The 21,207-nt window shown below is 39.7% G+C and overlaps 2 protein-coding genes across 3 annotated transcripts; both read right to left on the bottom strand.

The window, feature by feature from the left end:
* Nucleotides 1–1,064: 1,064 nt before the first annotated feature.
* LOC149813508 (UDP-N-acetylglucosamine transferase subunit ALG14-like protein) lies at nt 1,065–5,040 on the bottom strand. Of its 2 annotated transcripts, XM_089991705.1 has the most exons (5): nt 4,874–5,040; nt 4,639–4,778; nt 2,312–2,461; nt 2,157–2,216; nt 1,065–1,367 (listed from the first exon to the last, which is right to left on the bottom strand). In XM_089991705.1, exons 1-5 carry the CDS (start codon nt 5,022–5,024, stop codon nt 1,191–1,193), a joined length of 678 nt encoding a protein of 225 aa, XP_089847831.1. In that variant the 5' UTR covers nt 5,025–5,040; the 3' UTR covers nt 1,065–1,190. The 2 variants fall into 2 exon arrangements, with proteins under 2 accessions (XP_089847831.1, XP_089847832.1); XM_089991706.1 differs by lacking the exon at nt 2,157–2,216 and having other exon boundaries at nt 4,874–5,039.
* Nucleotides 5,041–12,915: 7,875 nt separating this feature from the next.
* On the bottom strand, nt 12,916–13,881 carry LOC149813507 (uncharacterized). Its single transcript, XM_089992199.1, has one exon. The coding sequence runs from the start codon at nt 13,827–13,829 to the stop codon at nt 12,993–12,995; it is 837 nt and encodes a 278-aa protein (XP_089848325.1). The 5' UTR covers nt 13,830–13,881; the 3' UTR covers nt 12,916–12,992.
* Nucleotides 13,882–21,207: the final 7,326 nt, after the last annotated feature.

Here is a 21,207-nt window from a genome sequence, read left to right as displayed (position 1 = left end):
ATCCTGACATGGAGAAGGAAGACAGTCAGGACAGGTATCACAGGCAAAGCCACTGTGGTTGTTGCATAACATGCGAAAATAATGATTACATAACTATTCAATGACAAAAAAATAAATTAAACTTTGCGAAGAAAATTGAGTTATGAGAATATATATATATATTTTAACCATGTTTTCTCTGTAAAATCTGTATGCTTTTTCTTTGAGAAGTAATACCAACAGGACTAGGACTCTCCCAAATCGAGGTGTTACAGTGAAAACCACACCCATTGTGGACAGATAACAGATCTGCCAACTTACTGCACTCCATACGTTCACTAATATGTATGAAACCTGGCCAAGCCTAAAACTCACGGCAGTCACCAGCAAGAGCATCCCATTCTCCACTCACAAACAACCCGATAACACATGCGGTGGTTGCAACAAGTGCAGTGTAAATCTGCACCTCCAAAACTGTGGAGAACGTCTCCTTGAAGATCTTTTGGAAGGAGAGTTGCATCAGAGACAGGATGAGGGTTGCGTTTGTTAATGGGTGATGCATATTTTATGGCTCACTGAGTACAATAATTTTCTACATCAACTGGCAAAGTGACCCCCTAACTTCAAAATAATTGCATCTCAAGGACCAAAGTCATAAAGTGGGAGTGAAAGAAAAACTTTGAGCTGGGAGCCCACAGCAAGTCATCTTGACTGGATCAGTGTCAAGTTGGTGACACTGCAACAAAGAACGTTCTTATCTGAATAATCGACTTGGTGGTTTCGGAGGTAGCTTGGTCCAAGTCAAACTAGTACAGGCATGAAAACGTAGACAATGTGGGGAAACACATACAGAATGGAATTCAGGCTGCATCATTAATTTGGGTGACCAAATGGTGCCTAGAATGAACAAAGATAAACAAATAATCACCAAAATCCTCACTTTTTTCTTTTAAGTTTTTCTGCTATTATTTCCATTCTTAGTCGTATATACTATATAGACTTACAATGTGCACGTACGTGTGCACACACACACACACACACACACACACACACACACACACAGGTGCACAGCTTATACTGAAAAGATGAGAACATTCCTTGACTTGTTTACATTTAATTTAATAAAACTACATGTACTCTATAATGTAGCAACGAGTGATTCATGGAAATGATAATATGTATATCCTGGCTTTACAAAAAAGGAGGATAAACTACATGAGACAGCCAACATACTGAGCTCTGGGATATGCTTTCTGTAGCTTTGGCCATTGCACAAAAAACTGATCAGCCAGATGCAATTTGTACAACACGAGACCACTCAGGGACAGCTTCCTCACTCTTGCTATACTTTCAACATAGAAAATGGATGCCCATCCAATGCCAGCTACCTGCAGTGATCAAATAGAAGAATACTTGAAAGTGAAAAATAAAATTGACTAAAGCACATGAGAAAGAGAGAGAGAGAGAGAGAGAGAGAGAGAGAGAGAGAGAGAGAGAGAGAGAGAGAGAGAGAGAGAGAGAGAGAGAGAGAGAGAGAGAGATTTTATGCTTTGGCTATGATAAGGTTTAGAATGAACAACCCCACCAATGAATTTAACAAGGAATATGTCAGGCTGGATCAGAGGCTAACTCAGAACTCACTCCATCAAGTGGCTCATTCTTGCTGATTGGTTGAGTTCTGGCCCCTGTTGGCCGAGTCCCAAGTAGGGCAAGGATTTAAAAAAAAAGGCATACAAGTAAGTTGGCTTCTTATTGTGTATGCCATTGGATGGAACCAAGAGTCAGTTTGGCAACCGAGGAGGAATAAAGTTGGAACCTCCCCTATTAACCTGCACTCTTGAGTAGCTCATCCTACTCAGTTCAACAGCCCTATTTTCCAATGCTAAATTGGTTTAGCACCAACTTGAGTGTAGATATTCAAAAGGACACAAATATGCACTCAGAATGAGATCTGACAATAGGTTTTCCATTTCTATGGTATCTAAGATCTATTCTCCCAAATGCAAAATATTAGGTCATCCTAAAAGTGGTTCATCTGGATGATTATAAAAAGTATACACCCTGAGGTTGGAACAAAAAATTAAATGCCTCTAAGAATTAGACATGAATATTTTATACTTGTTATTACAAAATACCCAGAGCTATCCCCAGGAAACAGATATCATCATGCAGAACACCTTAAAAAGAAATGCGGCTAAACAGAGAGGAATGCAAGTTCCAGGACCATTGCACAGAACCTGAAGATAAGACATGATTTTAGAAGTGGTGAGACAGTAACCTGAATAGAACTTTGCAATTATACAGGCAAAAGAAGAGAGCTTAAAAGAAATACCACTTGAGGCCTGATTTTTAAAGTTAACCACAAAGCGTGAACCATGGCAATAAGAGTTGTACCCACAGAAGTCAAATACGATTGACCAACTTCACGACTGCGATAGATCTGCATGAAATGAGCAGCACCATTTTGGTTCCCTGTGCTTTTCTGAACCATCAATCACCATGTCAGAAATTTGCCAGAATACTAGAATTATATCAGGATTCCAGCCCAATTGATGGTTGTCCCAAAAGGTAAAAAAAATGAAAGCCAACATCTGCAAAATGGAATTAAAATAGAAGGCTCTCTCACAGGAAAAATGCATACTCCCAAATACCTATCATTAAGAATCGGAAGGCATTCAAAGAATACCTTTTGAAGTCAGGGATAGAAACTTAACTATAAACGTGTAAGCATGGGCATGAAACATGGAGTCATGGATTGAAAGACTGTATTTACAGAAATGGGAAATAGTTTTTCAGTCTTGAGTCATCTCACCTGATGTAAGTTTAACCACCAATTATTTTCAAATATACTATGTCTACCTAGCTAAGCGGTCCACTAAGAAAATAAAGAAAGGGGGAAAAGATGCCTCATACATGGGCATACATGAGCCAACCTAAGCTTGAATGCAGGCTGTTCAAGCTCCGGTTGGTACCAAGGAAGAGCTTGGCTCCGTCTGGAGCAAAGCTCAAACATTTGTGGGTGTGAGCCAAGCTGAGTTGGACTATATTTTCACAAAAGAGATATTTCCTTATGATGAGAAGAGGAAGAACAAGAAGAGAATCATTGCCTCCCATATACAAACAAACCATGATACAATTGGGTCACCACCCTCTTTCATGAAAAATGGTGCATGGAAATGATGTTCACAATCCTTTTATCCCTTTAATGACCTAAGGAAGCTGAGCCAAATTGAGCCCATGTAAGCACATTTTTAGCTCGTTCTTTCAGAAGAAAACCTAAAATATATATTGAATTATCATATCGAAGTTTGACATATCTGTGGATGCTATGACTGCTCAAATGGAGAAAACATCACACCCACAAGAAAAATCTCGACAGTGAAACTAGTTTAAGAAGAATAAACTATTTTAATGTCTATCTCAATGTTTTTCATGTAGAATATATGTCATCTAAGTCGTGCCCAGGTCAGATATAATAATTTGGTGAAATTGTCAGCCATTGACAATGGATTAGTTTTTAATCACGCCTGTTTGCACTCTAGGTTTGTAAAATTCACAGACCTGTTAGCAGATTGAGCATAATTTCTTTTGCTTCTCATATATGACAAATCTCAATTACTCACTTCATAGGCCTTTCCTACTGATGCCCAAGGGATAATTTGTTTTATATGTATGAATGCTAAATATGGGCCAAATCTCTTCCAACATGTCTCATTTTCTAGCCATGGTAAAAGATAAAACAGGGGATTTGTTGAATCAATCAGCACACCTCAATTAACATATCCAATCAAATTGTAGTGCATTTGAAACAAACCGTCATTGTGCTTCCCATTATGGAAGATTTACAAGCCCATTGACTTCTTCCCGGACACAACCACACAACAAAATGAAACCCACTCAACGTTGTATTCCAAACCTATGCTTGTCCAATCACGAAGGTTTAAGGAATTAGCAAAGGGCTCGTTAATTCAAACAACTTGCTCAAACACAATTATCGCCAGAGAGACAAAGTAGGCAAATTGGACAAGAAGGTGGCATCAAGAGAAACGGAATTAAATTTCTTCCTAAAGGGTGGAAAGTGTGAAACACTAACCACTAAACAACCATCCGAGAAAGGACCTTCTGGAAGAAAAGAGCCCATCCAAGCTAAGTGATTTTGCAGCTTCTGGTCTTAAGGAATGACAATAATCCACACTACACGAGGAATTTTTCCATATCGGACGATCACATTCCACTAAACAACATAGGACACAATGTGGAATTCTTTGCCATCTAATAATGGAGTCCTTACTACCAACTAAAATTGTCTACATATGGTGGCGGAGGTGGTTGTGGTGGAGGCGGCAGCATCAGTGGCAACAATGGATGTGAAGGCAATATCCTTGAGTATCGAATTTACACATAAAGCAAAAGGAACTCAGGAATTCTACTGAAACGAATGCCAAATTAAGGCAGATATGCCCCCTTCACAGACACCCACAACAACATAAAAATCCAAAATTTACAGTACACAGCTAATCGGGATTTTGGGTCTACCTCGATTCAATAAGTACAAACCAAAAAACCAATAATTACACGAATTCGATTGATCCCATAAAATGAAAAGAAAAATAACTAATAATTCATCAATTATAACAGGAATTCGATCGATCGACTTACGCCGCGAGCTAGGGATTGTTCGAAAACCCTAGCTTTCTGCAGGCTCATGTTATCGGTGGCGGCCGCGACGTATGATCGGGGCGCGAATTTATCGATTTCGAGGACGGAGAGGAGATTCATCATCTCCGCCGTGTGCCCCCCTGAGATTTCCCATGAAGGGGAATGCCACAGTTATGAATCGATTGGTGAAAGAATGGCGAGAGAAGGATGAAGGTGGGGGTGGAATTGTGATTACCCGAACCGAGGACGATGAGGGTGCTGAGGGGTTGTGAAGGAGACCTGTTGAGGAGTGACTTTCCAGTATTATGGAATACGTGGGCGATCCTGAAGAGCAGTAGAAGGAGAAGAAGAAGCACAGAAGCAGCAACGGCGATCATGGTTACCATCTCTCTCTCTCTCTCTCTCTCAGGTAAATGATGTAAACGGGTCATATTGGGTTGGGTATGACCCGATGATGAGCATACCGAATCCGGTGGGATCTGGTTTGGTAATAAAGAAGGTCAGACTAAGAATTCCGATTAGACTCATAGGGTTTGATTGATACACGGAGCCGGTTCCATATCCTACTTGAGAAGGCAATACTTTATAAATATTTGTTTTGAAAATATCACATTTTTATGAGAATTAAACGTGACAAAAGTTATTGCTATAATATTCTTTACTGTTTATTGTTTGTATTTTGTTTATATATTTATACAACCAGTGAAATTTATATATTAACATTTTTTTATAATCCAAGAAAAAAAAACCCATCATGCCTGCACATTGGCTGACCTCAGGCTGGTAAAACCCTTGAGGTCCACCCTGCCCACGGGAGAGTACACCTAGCTTCGACCTTGTGGCAAGGATCCCACCCGTGGGTTTCGAACTTATGACATTCCGTCAATTTAGTGACATTAGCAAGTTGCCCCTACAAGGGATTTGTGGAGCCCTTGTGGGTAGGGGTGGACAATGGGCTGGCCCGGTCATAGCCGGCCCATTGGGAAAGCCACAGCCCACTGCCTGCTCATTAGGCCTATGGACTTGAACGGGCCCGGCTATATATATATATATATATATCGGGCTGGGCCGCAGCCAAACCCGTGTGGCCCACTTCCAGCAGGGCTGGGCTAGAGGCCCGGTTCAGGCGGAGGGCCAAATTTACAGGCCCACAGACTGCCAAGTCCAGTGCCCACCTCTACTTGTGGGCACACTATATATTAGCATTAGCAATGTTCAATTGATTGAAGTTCATAACACTCTTAAAACACAAATTTGAAAAAAATATTATTATTTTTTGAAGTTAATAAATAATTTTTACTTTTCAAATTCAAGTTATTAAAGTACACTTTGTAAAATGTATTTGGCTTTTTTTTTTCTTAAAAGAAAATATTCGCTTTGCCTAAACATTAACCATATAATTTAGAAAAGCTATTGTATTTAACCAGATCGGATTTAGTATGGGTCCAAGATTAACGGATGTTACCTGATTGAATGCATCCTGATGGTTAAACCAAAAGTTTCCAAATTGAATCTAGCACGATTGGATCACCGGTTTGGAGGGCGAGGTCCACATTCAGATGTTAAGGGTATATGCTTGAGTTGACTGACTGAGGTTTTAGGTTTGGGATATCCAAATCTCAATCTGAATTCTTTCAGGTAAACTGCTTATGCACAAATACTTGTGCAATCATATTGCACTCTAAAGATTAATAAAGCAAATAAGGTGATCTGTCAAATAACTTTCATAGCCAATGTACCCTCAGCATCTTTTGGGGCTACATCTATAGACTTCTTTTCAAGAACTGAGCCAAACGTAGACAGCCATAACTAGGGGTGTCAACATTTACCCAGACCCACCTTAACCAAACCCTACAAGGTCTGGGTATGGTAATAAATAAGAAGACCTGATTAGGACTCTGGTCCAGACTCAAAGGTCCAATTAATACATGGACTCGGATATAGTTTGTAAAATTGTATACCAGATTCTGACCAGACAGGAGTTTTGATTAAGACCCACAATTTTTCAATATAAAAATGATGAACAAATATGGTTTTATTGCGTATGGTATGAGTCTGATTCATGTAGTTTTTATCGGATCCTGGTATGGTTTTTCTTATAGTAGACCCGATTAAACCGGAGCCTAAACCCGATACCATACCTGAAAATGGGGTCCAAGTCTGGTCACCCTTATCCACAACTAGTGGTTAATGATTGTGATATGGGAGTATGTGATATGCCACCTGATTAATCAGGTAAAATCATCATCATCATCACCAACATTGATTTTGTGACATATACATGGAGTAACTAACACAAATTCTTACTTAATTATTATTTTTTTAACTATGTAAAAAGAAAATCTTCCACAAATTCACGAAATGAGATGGTCAGAAAGAAACCACCTAACCCAGTTTCATGCTCCAAGGATTGCCAACTTAAATATCTTTGCTTTTTCTAATTTTTTATACCAACAAAAGGTTAACCACAAATGGTTTGATGGCAAAAGTTCCAAAGGCAAAATGCATCATCTCATTAACACTTAAATCGTATTGTCACAATATTCGTATCAAAAAAATGTGGGAAAATCTTTGTGAACATCAGCATTATTTATTTTTAGAAAATAGTGAACTACATGAAAACATAAAAAAAAATAGAGTTATTTGATAATGAAATTTTGAAAATATCATGTTTAATTTTCTTTTCAGATTTTTCTTAATGATGGAAATTTTATGACAAAATAATAATGTTTTCTAATGTCTACGACAAAATCATAATATTTTCTAATTTCATTGTTTTTTTTTCAAATCTTCTAATATCTTTGTTTAATGTGACTATAGATTAAAGTGTTTGATTACAAAATGGGGAGCATTATAAAAAGTCAACCTACCAAGCAATTTTGGAAATTTACAGTTAGAATCATGGAGATGTTTACCTTCAATTTATAGTACATTTTGACGACTGTTTGGAAACTAGTAGCTGGGATGAGAGTTAATGCAATTGGTAAAAACTTGGTCAGACTCCCTTGCTGGTAGAGGTTTGAAAACTGGAAGCTAGGATGAGTGTTTATAAGTTTGTGATGAGAAGTGAGGCCCTTTCTCTTTTGTATTTAGGCCCCTGCTTGAAAACTATCAGTCGATAGCAGCAATGTCCTTCATCTTAAATGCCTTAAGTTTATCAGCCAGGTGCATGGAGCTCTTGTGAGCAACTCTAATCTATGCTACTTGTCTGGTAGGAGCAGCTAGTGCACGTCACCTTGTGTTGGGACGTTGTAGGTTCAAAACCCAATGGTACAGTTGTATGACTGGTAGGGGTCTGCCTAACCCCAGCTTGCCTTTCAAAAATAAAACCCTAATCTATGCAGACAGGTTTGTATGATGCTGCTCTCATATGTGGCGAATAAATGTTTCGTTTGGCTTCGGTATTGATTGAATTTATGACCATCAATGAGCAGTTGCCGTGTAAGTATGCATGTTTGAGCTGGGCTTGCTTTCATTTTGAATAAGCTAATTAATTGATTCAGTCTATGCCACTGATTCAGCCATAGGAGCTGCAACTGCAAATGATGCCTATATCAAACCCGTCTCTCAGGGACACTTTTTTCAGGTGACACCATGTCATGTGATACATCATCATGACATGACATGACATGACACGTTCGGAATTAATATTTTAATTTTTGCAAAAATATATTTTTATCATATAAAAATAAAAAAACTGTGTCCTCGTGTCTTAATTTTAAATGAAATTTGTGTACTCGTGTCTCATATACATATGCATCCATGTACGTGTCCTTGTGACGTAGGATCAAATAACACTGTAAAAAGCTAATCAAACAAAACTATTTATGCACTGGGTGTCATGTCCTCAACCCAGAGTTTTACCTAGCAGCGCGGCAGGCCCATTAAGTGACCAGATTCTTGAAGTTTTTATTAAAAAAAAAAAGAGTAAAAAGTAAACAAATTGAGTTATGTTGCTCGTATAGCGCATGTTTGAATCACTTTCCCCCACCCGAAATGGGATGAAATGGATGCGGGGGACGGTGATTTTAACAAACGTTGGATGCTCGAAACAGTGTCTTCCGCATCCGTAAAAACGCCTCCCTGTGTTACAAAAAGAACAGGACGTGGGGAACATGTTTAAAAAAAAGAAGTCGGAGGTAAGGGTCCTTCGACTCTCTCTTTCTCTTTCTCTCTCTCTCCTTGGCAGCCGGGGGTTACCAGGGACGTAATCATTGATGTCGAGAATAAGGTCGTTGTTGAGAGGCCAGCAACACCATTGGGGTAAGGCCGCCGACAAGGTTTTACCTTTTCTTTCTTTTTCTTCTTCTTCTTTCATTTTGGTTTGAATCAAATTTCTTTTTAAGGCATTTTTAGGTTTTCATACATGAGGGTTTTCTTAGATTAGGGATTTTGTTTGATTTTATTGATTAGGGTTCTCTTCTTGATTAGGGTTTTTTTTTTCTTGATTAATTTTTTTTTCATTGATTAGGGTTTCTTCTTTTTCATTCTTTCCCCTTCAAACAAAGGACATTTATTAGACTTGGAACAAAAAGAACAGAACAAACATAACCAATGTTCTGTTCAGTTCTTTTTGTTCATTTTGTCCAACCCTGGACAAACGATAAACATACCCATAAGATACAAGGAGATGTTTACCAAATCACTATTTTATAGTTGGGTTTCTCAACCAGAAGAGCAAATTTATTAGGGTTGGTGCACAGCCAAACAGTGACGTTGAGCGTTAAGAAGCGAAGCACCCATGAAAAGCATCACACAAGGTGATGCATGTGGGATCTGTCAGAAATTAAACCAAGGAAAGATAAATAAAATCTCCTTCCATCAACTATCCAGTAATATTTGACATCCAGAGATCATTGGTGATTACATGCTTGAACCAATAATGCAGCTACCAAGATTTGATTAAACACAAGATCAGAGGAGGATATAGGCTTGTCTGCCAGGATCTGTTAGTACAAGTCACCTTGTGTTTGGGATCTTGCTAGTTCGAACCCGTAGGGTCAGCCTAACCCCAGCTTTCTCGAGAGCATCAGGTGATCTGTCAAATTACGTTAAGAAAGTGATTTGACACCGTCTATTGCTTCATCCCATGCACAAGGACCTCATGGTCCTTGCCTACATTGTGGACGGTGAGGATGCCAAATCACTCTTCTAAAAGTGATTTGGCAGATCACTTGATCTGCTCTCAGCTTTCTCTGTTGGAAAAAAAAATCCATACAAAGTAACGGCTAAGATCAGTAGAGTATCTAATCTCAGTTGCCCTGTTATACCTTTCATCTCTCGGTAGTGTTGGTGTCGACCCAACAAAATGCTTTCGTAGTTAGTGCTCTTTCCGACCTCATGGGTGAGTCATGCATATATATATATATATATTGATAAAATTATATATTAAATATCTTATAAAAATATCATATAATATATATATTATATATAATATATTAGTAAAATATTATATTTATATACACATTTAAAATATAAAGTTAACGTGAGAGTCACAAGTTTGAAACAATATTAAAAATAACGACCATAAGTGTTGGTACCCAAATCATCATGTTGGCGTGTGTCTGCTCATGTGACTAGGGACACGGCGTGTCCCATTTTAGTGCCGATCAGGTGTGGGGTTGCCTCTGATAAAAATTCATTTTCATCATTGATTACAGTTTGACTCTATCTATAAAGAAAAATGAAAAAAAAAAAGGAGGCAGTTGGTGATGCTGTACATGAGCAAGTACTTCTATTAACCAACGTTCAACACATCAATAATTTCAGGGCCCCACCTAAAAACATTTATCAGATCAGTGTGGGTACTGTACTAGGCTATCTCACCAATCATGCATGATCAAATTTAAAAAAAAGAAGAAGTTAAAAACAGGAAAAAAAGAGAGGAGAAAATTTAATACCACCTTGGTCTATGGGCTAATTATATGACCCTCAAGGTGCATTTTGGTAAATTGCCTCCGGAGCTTCAATCAACTGAATCAACCACCAAAGAGATCAGAAGTCCCCCACGTCCCCCTGTTCCCCACTTTAACTCAAAACTCTGCAATTTTGGTGCTGCTCATTCATTGCCCTTTACTATACAAGCCTGACCTCAAGTCCCTCGCACGTGCCACCACTACCCCTACGAGACAAATGGAGAGTCTCGCACGTGCTACCGATACAACCAGGAACCGGATCGGCCGAGTCGGGTTGAGTGGCTCCAATAAGGCGGGTCCTATTGACTAGGGAGTCTTACCCCAAGTGGTTTGAGTCGGACACGGAGCCCATTGTTTTTTTTATCTATCTCAGTTCTATAGGTCCCGAAACATGCAAGATGAGCCGGTTAGGAACTGTTTGGGGACTTTGCAGCCCGAATCACTGACCCGATTTATTTCCACACCAAGTGGGCCGACTCGGTTTTTCAAAAAAGTTTGATGCAATCCTAGACAGAAGATGGTACAACTTGCTCACAACTAGGTAGGGGGGCAAATGAGGGGTTGGATCTTGCCTGATTCTAAATCTGAAATGTACACAGTAGATCCAAATTCAAATCTGGATCTGAATAGATCCAATGGTGTAGGGTTGAATCCAAATCCAAAATACATGTGGTAAAAACTGGATCTGAAAAATAGAACAGAAAAATCCATTTACATGTAAAAAATGCATTGGGATCCATTTTTTATTTGGATCAATTTCAGATCTGACTTATAACATTGATTCGAATCCGGCCTGAATCTAAAAGTAATCCGATTGAACAGATTCTAATCTGACACAAATGAGTATTTAAATTTTACTTAAAGGATTCAAATTCGGAAATAACATGTCGCACTTGGATCGAATATCCCAATCCGTTTTCAGTCCTATAAAGGGGTGCACTGTCCAACTAGGAATGCAAACAAATGGGATATGTTGGATATCTGATCCAAATGCAACATGTTATTTTCAGATTTGGATCCTTAAAATAAGGACCAAATATACATTCAGATCTGATTCAGATTTGTTTAAACATATTTTTTTCAGTTCCTATCAGATTCAGATCAAAATCCAATCGGATTGCATTTTTTAATGTAAAGACTAAAAGAGCATGCTGCTAATCTTGTTTTACAAGATCCAATATTCAAAACCCCAACCGCACCCGCACATTATTCACTTAGAACGATCCGAATTATACATACCAAACACAGGCCCAACCCGCTCATGGAGCTACCGGGCCCACCACTAGAGCTCGTCACGGCTCTTACCGATCTAAATGACTAAAACACCCCTGGATCTCTCTTGATTGTCAAAGCCCACGACCGTCCGCTTCTGGATACCCATGCCCCTCCCGACTGAATCTTCGCAAAATTGGAGTACATTTCTGTTCTCCCTTTCTTTGACCCCAAAGAGGATGACTTCATGGTGACGGTTAATAATAAGTGGGCCCCAAAACAACCAACCAAAACAAACCAACACCAGAAGAATGGTTACTCCGCTTTTTGCCCGAGATTTTTTGCAAATGACAATAGTACCCTCCCACGATCATAAGGGCGTTTTCGTCTTTCTGTAAAAGTCAAAAGCCGTTGTTGTCTGACTGCAGGAATCCGGGATTGTTGACCAATAGCAACTCTGAGATCCACCCGAATTCTAAATCAATCCTCGCCTTTCACCGGAATTACCAATACGTCCCTGAGTGTGAACGCCTTGTCGTCTTCGGCCCAGACTCCATGGACCCAGGTCCATCGAACCGAGTTTCAAGGGTCGTGTCGTGCTATCCTTAGCTTTGAATCTACTTGAGGTCTCTTAAAGCTATCCTTACTTCAAGGCAACCGGATCCAATTGCTGTGAAACAATAAGAGTTTGACTAGACGAAGTATGGCATTCCTGCACCTTGGCTTGAACCTACCCCTGGTTGTCCTAGTCACTCAAGCTGATCGGGCTCGTTCAGCTCATCCAAAGCCATTTGACAACGATCCGTATCGACCAACATTCCTCTCGCTACAATGGACCCAAGTAGTGACCGGTAACAATTGGGATGACTACGGATCTCGATCCAAAGAATAAGTCTTTTACTCCCAACCGATCTTTCTCAAATGACAGGCATATGCCAGGACGGATACGCCATTATATAAAGATCCTGGGGTACAATTGTCATATACATATGCAGCAAACAGACTTACTGAGAGCTCCGTCCCTCCCAACAAAAAAAAAACAAAAAGAATGAAAGAAATTCATGGATAGCCCATCAAATTTCTTCGGAAGTACAAGATCGCGTTTTTTTCCTTCATTTTTCTCTAATTTTTATATACAAAAAGTTCCACATTAGGAGAAGAAGAAAGTCCATCAAAAAATAAAAAAGGAAAAAAAAAATGAAGAGGAGGAAGAAAATGGGAGGAAAATTAGGAGAATTTTCCAAAATTGGAAAGCTTCCTGGATCGATTGCAGGAGGAAGAAGAGGGAGCCCCGGAGAGATACTTGGCCGAATTGGAAACACTAATTTCGCCCGAGAAGGAGGGGAGGTCCCAACCGACCTGTTCCTGGTGGCGTTGGTTTGGGCTCGGCCGCATCAGCGGGCTCAGGCAGAAGGCGAACCCCGACGGATTGTGTTGCAGCGCTCGCTGCCTCGCCGCCGCCGATGACGCCTCCGACTTTAGCCTCGCGCCCTGAGAATCGGACGTGTAACCGCCCTCGTCGGTCGATCCGTCGTCGTCCTTCCCTCTCGCCACCGGAGACATACCGCAATCCCTCAACCGGCAAGAATTCCTACCGGCGGCGGCGGCCGGGAAGAGGCGTGATTTCTTGTGCCGGACGGGCAGGATCGAGGAGAGCCACGAGGAGGAAACCCTAGCGGGCGTCTCGCTCGGCTTCTCGCGGCCGAAGATCGCAGAGAGGAGGGAGAACCGCTTCTCCTTCTTGGAGGCGGGGCTGTGGTTAGGGTTAGGGTTTTGGAGATGCTTCTTCTTGGAGGGGTAGAGCTGCGGGGTGCTGAAGAAGAGGCTCTCCCGGTCGCGGGCGGCGACGTAAGGGGAAACAGATCTCGGGAAGGGGAGGGGGAATTCCGTGCAGGACGTGGCGACGGTGAAGGTGGTGGAAGGGCGGCGCTCCGCCAGGGTCGCCGACGATGAGGGCGGTTTCCGGCGCTCCCTCTCAGCCACCAGCGCCTCTAGCCGCTCCCTCAGGCACGAGGCGCACACGCCCACTCGGCCGGGATCGCACGGGTGAAACCTGCACCTCATCTCTCTCTTTCTCTAGACTCTTTCTCTCTCTCTCTCTCTCTCTCTCTCTCTCTCTCTCTCAGGGAGCCATGATCGGGGAAGGAGGAGGGGAAATTCAGGGAAGGAAAAAGACGGGGCGGAGGGGGAGATTAAAAAAGACCACGCCGTTGAGGGGAAATGACCTCAAAGTTTGATATTTTTACGAAAATGACACTAACTGAATCCATTACTGTGTAGCCTTATTTGGCAAGTCTAGGTTGTTGGTTGACTGAGTCTTTGACTTTACAAATGACTTAAATGTGCTTGGTCTTTGGACGGAATTACGTAGCTGGTGTGGAGAAACCCGTACCCGTTTAGCAGGATCTTTCGGACTTCTAGCGGATCCGGTGCGAGATGTGGTTTGGACTATTTTACATGAACAAAATTTGATCATGTGGGTCCAGGTTAGAGCTACTTTGAATCTTTCACAAGCATGATTAAGAAAATTCAATTAAAGTTATGAAAAGTCTATGGAGTGAACTGCACACAGATCCAATTTGATAATGAAAGTAATAATGTTTTGTACTGGCTGGGGCAATAAATAATCTTCAAGCGATCATTTATGGGCAATGATTCCATTTCTATAGGGCTTATGGGAAATTCACAAGAAGTTTTTTGTTGCAAAATTTGAAGATAAAACTTTATTGGTTTTACTTCAAAATTGAAGAGTTCAAACATAATAATTGTTTTCAAAACATTAATAAATTCATATTGTTTTATATTATATAGGAAAATGTATGCATAAATTAAATGGTATTAAAAAGATTTACTGCATTCTAAGCTTTATTCATGAGGGGGTCATACCATCTCTCCTTGAACTAGATGTTGAATTCCATAGTTTTTAACAGAATAATTGCATCTTTAGTTCTGCTTTCATTAGAAAAAAAAAAACCAAAGGGAAATAAAGACAAGAATTGTCTTGCCCAAAATGTTCTACATGTGATTATGTCGCTTTTGCTTTTATATTTGTTAGAGCATGAAAATGGTCCAAATGAACGAATCAAATTATGCTAAAAAATTTCACAAGTAAAATTGCCTTTTCTACTTTAGAGGTCAAGATGGCATCATTTTGGAATTAATAGGGAAAATAAAAGTTGGACATTCTACTTGGAGGTTAATGATTTTAACTTTTGTTTGTTTTAGTTCTAACAAATTCTTTAATCCATAATAAAAAGCACACACACGCACAATGTATGAGAGAGAGAGAGAGAGAGCACTAAAAGGGGCATAGTGGTGTTCCTTTTTCAGGAGAGGAAGTAATCCTTTCAAGTAAAGAATTTTCCCATGTATTTTGGTTTTTCACAAGAACAGTGATAGAGTGGAAATTATAGGTTTGAATAGCTTTCTAACTTGGGCCAAAGTAGTTAGGGGTGTCAACCGGTCGGATTTGGTTCGGACCCAGGTGGAACCAGACATGTACCCAACTTTTGGGTATGGTATTGGGTCTGGACCAAGGTCTAATTGGGTCCACTATAAGAGAAACCATACACAGACCTGATAAAAACTACATGAACCAGACCTAGACCATACCCGGTAAAACCATATTTTTATCATTTTTACATTGAAAATTTGTGGGTCTTAATCGGAACTCAGGTCGGGTCCGGGTCTGGTTTAAAAATTCACAAATTATACCCGGGTCCATGTATTAATTGAACCTTCGGGTCCGGACTCGGGTCTTCTTATTTATCACCATACCCGGACCCTATAGGGTTTGGTCCAGGTCGGGTCCGGGTAAACCAGACCCATTGACACCCCTAAAAGAACTAATGCTTGGACATAGCTGGACTATAGATAGATTGAATTTCATGCCCGAATCTGGCCCAACTATGGTTAGTACTACAAGTTACTCTTCCACATAGGTAAACTGCAATTGTAAAATCCAGATACATAGTGACTTTTTTTTTATTCAATTGACCTATATATTTCACGGGTCCAAATCTAACCAGAACAGAGCTGAGTCAGGTGGCACCCGGACGGTGTGTTTGAGAGTCTCGGATCTCAGATTTGAGGATATGACCTCGGTAGGAAGGATAGGATTTCAGATACTTGGATCTCTGTTCCCACACTCCCTATCGGACAAAAGATCCAAGGATGTATGTGGTTTTTGGATCTCAAATATGAGAATATGATATCCTCCATTTGCTGGAAGCTCGGATATGTTGTGGGCCCCTTGTTGATCTATGTGTTTATGAATCCTTAGGTTAGATCCGTTTCACACCCAATGGTTTGTACTCAACTTATGCCGTGCTAGGGTTAGAATTAGAGTAGAAAAAGCGTTGAATACACGCCACATCATGGTTGATTTAAACCTACGTTTAAAATTTTAATAGTAGGTCTGACATTGGGTCTAGATGTGAACTTGATTCAATGCACTAATGCAGTAGGGTTGAATCAGGATCCAAAACTAGGGTTGGCCTAGCCAAAAAGAGAGAGTAAAAAGCAGGCCTAACCAACTGACAAAAATACTAATCCAAATTCATATAAGTTGAAGTCCGATCTAAACAGACACCCTATCTTATTTAAGACTAAATCCAAGAAAAAGATGTTGGATTCAGGCCAAACTCCAACTGAACCTGATCCATTTGCATTCCATAGTTGGAATCCTCAGAGCCACACATCATTAAAAATAAATACGAATATGGAACTTTTTGTTTAGTAACCTGTTTTTCATCAATAATTCTGAAAATATACTTTCTTTCCTGAAATAGAGTTACTCTGATCATTGTCAAATAGGGACCTACCATCGCCTTTCGTTAAAAGCAGCCCTGCTCCTTACTCCATAAAAGAAGACATTCATGTAATTTTAGTAGAGAGTAAATAAAAACTTCAGAAAAAAATTAAACATTTCTTCTTTGTTCTTTTCTATAAACAGGTAAACTTTAGACTCTACCCACACTTCATATATATATATATATATATATATATATATATATATATATATATATATATATATATATATATATATATATATATATATATATAATGGAAACCTATCCATTAGAAAACCTATCAATTCTAGCCACTAAGAAACATGCTATTAGACTTTCGAGTTTTTTTATGAAATTCTGACCTTATAGATATGATCTATGTGCTTGTTTTTATAGGAATCAGGTCTTGGAGCATTTGATTGAGTTGCAGGGATAGGTTTTTATAAGGTTTCAAAAATCAACTGTCTATAATTTTTATAAAATTTTGAGGCTCCAAATACCATTTTTTCATCCAAAATACATTATCCAAGTGTCAATTTCTAGTAAATCAATAATGATGAACACATCTGTTAAGTCAGAATAAAAAAAAAACACCAAAATTTTGATAAAATGTTTCTTAGTGAGTAGGGTAGGTAGGTTTTCTAATGGCTAGGTTTTTATTTTCTTATATATATATATATATATATATATATATATATATATATATATATATATATATATATATATCCCCAAGAAAAGCACACACCTACCTACCCATAAGACCCTGGGCTGCCAGTAACAATTATATTTTAATTGGCATTTGTAATGTTTGGAAAATTTCATGGGGTTTGTTATTGTTGGCCACAAACAAGCTATGCATTAGTGACTAGGGGCGGGCAGCGAACAGGGCGGCTCGATGGGCCAAGCCAACCCAGACTGCCATGGGCCGGGTTTGGTCCATGATTTTAGAACTAAGTCTGTTAGGTACCGGACCGAAACCCAGCCTGTTACATTAATGGGCCGGCCCGGCCTGCAGGCTATCACGCCAACATGATGGACTTGAGTTATTTATTAATTTTTAATAATATATAAATTTTCAAAATTAACTATTACATAGTAACTTGGATAACTATTACTATTTAGGTAATTAGTTTGTTAATTATTACTATTTACCTAATTAGGTGCATTAATTAATAATTAGGTTTTCATGTCATATCATGAAAATGAAAGAAAATAAATGGGTTTGGGCCGAGCCGGGCCAGACCCGATTCACATTGGCCCCCGGGCCATGGGCTTCTCTTTAAACCTGAGTTCATTAAAAACCGAGATAAAACCTGACCCGTTAGTAAACGAGCCGGCCTGATGCCCACCTCTATTAGTGCGGGGCAGGTTATATGTTCCCCCCGAAACATGCACTGTAGCTACAGTGCATGTTCTGGGTCCCAACTGAGTGCTGCATGGCTCTCAGTCGGATGTACGAGTGCGCCGTACACCGCTATATATATGCCGTGACAACATTTTGTTAAAAATAACTTTAAGAGGTTTTTAAAATATTTGGTCACTGTCGCTTGCTGCAGTTTCGAGGGCACTATTAACACTCCCCCATTCTTAAGAAGATTCATTTCCTGGATATTGGCTATCAATTAGCAGGCCAGAATGCCAAGGGGATGCAAGTGCCAATATGAAATATTGTGTGAATAGCTTTTTTTTTTTTAAGGCAAGCTGGGGTTAGGTAGATCCCTACCAGTTATACAACTATACCATAGGGTTCTGAACCTGCAACGAGCCAACATAAGCTGACGTGCACTAGCTGCTCCTACCAGAAGCAGATCCCCCCTTAGAGAGAGAGAGAGAGAGAGAGAGAGAGAGAGAGAGAGAGATGCAACCATAGTTGGTTTTGAATCCATTTTTGCCATTTAGATTTTTAATTAGATTTTGCATTTAAGTTTGGATATTAAATCCATCTTAGATCCATGTTAGAATTTCTTCGTGCTTATAGTAATTGTACAAACTCTTTGAATGAGTCTGGACTGATAATTGGGAACTCACTTTCTTCGTATGTCAATTGGTTTTCAGTAAGCCTTTAATTTAACATAGACTGGCATAAGTTACTGAGTGGTTGTAGCATAAATTTGTGCCCTATATATATGAGAGAGAGAGAGATGTTAATGAGCAATAGGTAAAAGAATCACAATATATACTCTTTATTGCCGAGTTATAGCAGTAGTTTAGTTTTGCTATAAAAAAAGAAAAGAAAAGGAAAGGATTAAGGAATTGCAACAACCAGCTATTGTATTATGGATTAACAAACATGTAGAGCCAAATTGGTAAGGTCTAACATCCTCCCGGGTCACCCGAGTGGATAGGGATGTCAGTGGGGCGGAGGTGTGGGGGACAAGGTCTCCACCCCCTCCTCGTCTCAAAATCCGGACCTCCATCCCTGCATGGGTTTGAATTTTAACCTCCATCTCCACCTCCGTCCCCATTTCATGTCCTCCATCCTCGGTCCAAACGGGGGTGGGGGGGGAGCGTATCCCCTCAGTCCATTGCCATCCTTAGAAGGATTGGCGACGGAGCGGGATGGGGCAAGGCGGGGATCGGGGCGGGGGAAAGCTTAAGTTCATTTCTATCTCCATCCTTGCACAGGTTTTGATTTTAACCTTCACCGCCCCCGCCTCCATCCTTGTTTCATGTCCTCCATTCCCGGTCCAAACGGGGCGAGGCGGGGTGGGGCGGAGCCCCATTTTCCCCCGGGTCCACTGCCATCCCTACCTGAGGAGAAGGTGCACTGCTGACTCTTTCATACCAGGTTTGACTCACACTGGGTGTGCTGGTACCTTTAACTGGTGGGCTCCATAAGGGCATGGGTTATGTGACCCTATCTGAGGTTTACTTCTTAGGGCGGCAGGCCCATTAAGTGACTGGTTCTAAGTGAGGGTTCCTTGTCCTTAAAAAAAAAAGGTATGAGCTACAAGCTGTTTCAAATTATGTTCCATTGTTTTGAAACAAAAAAAAAAACTGTTTATATCCATAAATCAGCTTCCATTACTAAATAACGTGGACTGAAGGGCTGCCAGCAGGTGTGATCTACAACTCAGATCCGACTAACATTAGGTCTAACCATATTATTAGTGGTCCAAGACCATTTTTTTTTATGGATCATGGATTGGGATCCAAATCATGATCAACCCATGAGGAGAACATGCCCAAGCCATATTGTTTATGGGCCCAGACCATATTATTTTTTATGGGTCACGAATTGGGATCACTACAACAAAGCAGTAGATTAGCGACGACCACATTCCGTCGCTAACCATGTTAGCGACGGATTAGCGACAACGAGGCGACAGTATGCTTACGTCGCGAATATTTCGACGCTAACTGGCGACGGAATAATTCTGTCGCCAGGTCCGTCGCTAATTGCGACGGAATAACGAGCGCTATATTCCGTCGCCAATCCGCCGGTACTAAACGGCGACCACGGCTTGGCGACGGATTTAATTCCGTCGCTATGTCGTCGCTAGATTAATATGAATAGCGACGGATGGTTCCGTCGCTAAGCCGTCGCTAGATTAATATGAATAGCGACGGAATCATCCGTCGCTAATCCGTCGCAAACACGAAAAAAAATAAAAAAAAATGTATTTAAAAATTAATTACCGAGAACTGTACAATTTCTATTTCCTGTACAATTTATATTTCGTGTAAATAAAAAAAAACCACACAAAAAAATTCATATAACAAGTATCTGTAATAATTAATCCTTCCACCTTAAAATTAAGAAGTTTAATTATTTACAATTCAACAATTACAATTAGGAAAAATAAAAAAAATAGAACTTCTTCAACACAGTCCTCTAATCATCGCCAAGATTTTGTGCGTCTTCTTGTTCATTGTCTTTATCTGTCCCTTCAGCTCCACTACCCTGATTATCGCTAGCAGCCTACACAAGAAAAGAACAGTCAGTATTGATAAACAAAATATAATGAAATAAATTACACACTATATGTGATTCTATCATGTACTCATGTGTGATCTAAGGCAATAAAAAAACTCTATATGTGATTCTATCATGCTCATATGTGTGCTAAGGCAGTCAAAAAATTGAATATGTGATTATAGCATGTTCATATGTGTTCTAAAGCATCTAAAAAAACTCTATATGTGATTCTACCATGCTCAGATGTGCTTTAAGGTAGGAAAAAAACTATATATGTGATTCGATCATGCTCGTATGTGTGCTAAGGCAGTAAAAAAATTGAATATGTGAATATAGCATGCTCATATGTGCTCTAAGGCAGGCAAAGCCAAAAAATTTATATGTGATTCTATTATAAATGATATATAACATGTTCATATGTGTTCTAAGGCAGTTAAAAAACTCTATATGTTATTATAGCATGCTCATATGTGTGCTAAGGCAGTCAAAAAATAGAATATGTGATTATAATATGCTCATATGTGTTCTTAGGCAGTCAAAAAACTGAATATGTGATTATAGCATGCTCATATGTGTTCTAATGCAATCAAAAAAACTTTATATGTGATTCTATCATGCTCATATGTACTCTAAGGCAGACAAAAAGTTAAATATATATATGTGATTCTATCATGCTCATATGTGTGCTAAGGCAGTCAAAAAATTGAATATGTGATTATAGCATGTTCATATG

The sequence above is a fragment of the Nuphar pumila genome, chromosome 16, assembly GCF_984573655.1.
Source record: "Nuphar pumila chromosome 16, dmNupPumi1.hap1.1, whole genome shotgun sequence".
Classification (NCBI taxonomy): Eukaryota; Viridiplantae; Streptophyta; class Magnoliopsida; order Nymphaeales; family Nymphaeaceae; genus Nuphar; species Nuphar pumila.
The sequence above is the reverse complement of the archived record's forward strand: the minus strand, read 5'-3'. Positions and strand labels throughout refer to the sequence as shown.

Coding starts and splice junctions, on each gene's coding strand:
- LOC149813508 (XM_089991705.1), bottom strand. CDS start 5,024: ATGGTAACCATGATCGCCGTTGCTGCTTCTGTGCTTCTTCTTCTCCTT. Junction 4,779..4,873: donor CCTCATCGTCCTCGGTTCGG/GTAATCACAATT, acceptor GGGAAATCTCAG/GGGGGCACACGGCGGAGATG. Junction 2,217..2,311: donor TAAAAATCAGGCCTCAAGTG/GTATTTCTTTTA, acceptor TCTTATCTTCAG/GTTCTGTGCAATGGTCCTGG.
- LOC149813507 (XM_089992199.1), bottom strand. CDS start 13,829: ATGAGGTGCAGGTTTCACCCGTGCGATCCCGGCCGAGTGGGCGTGTGC.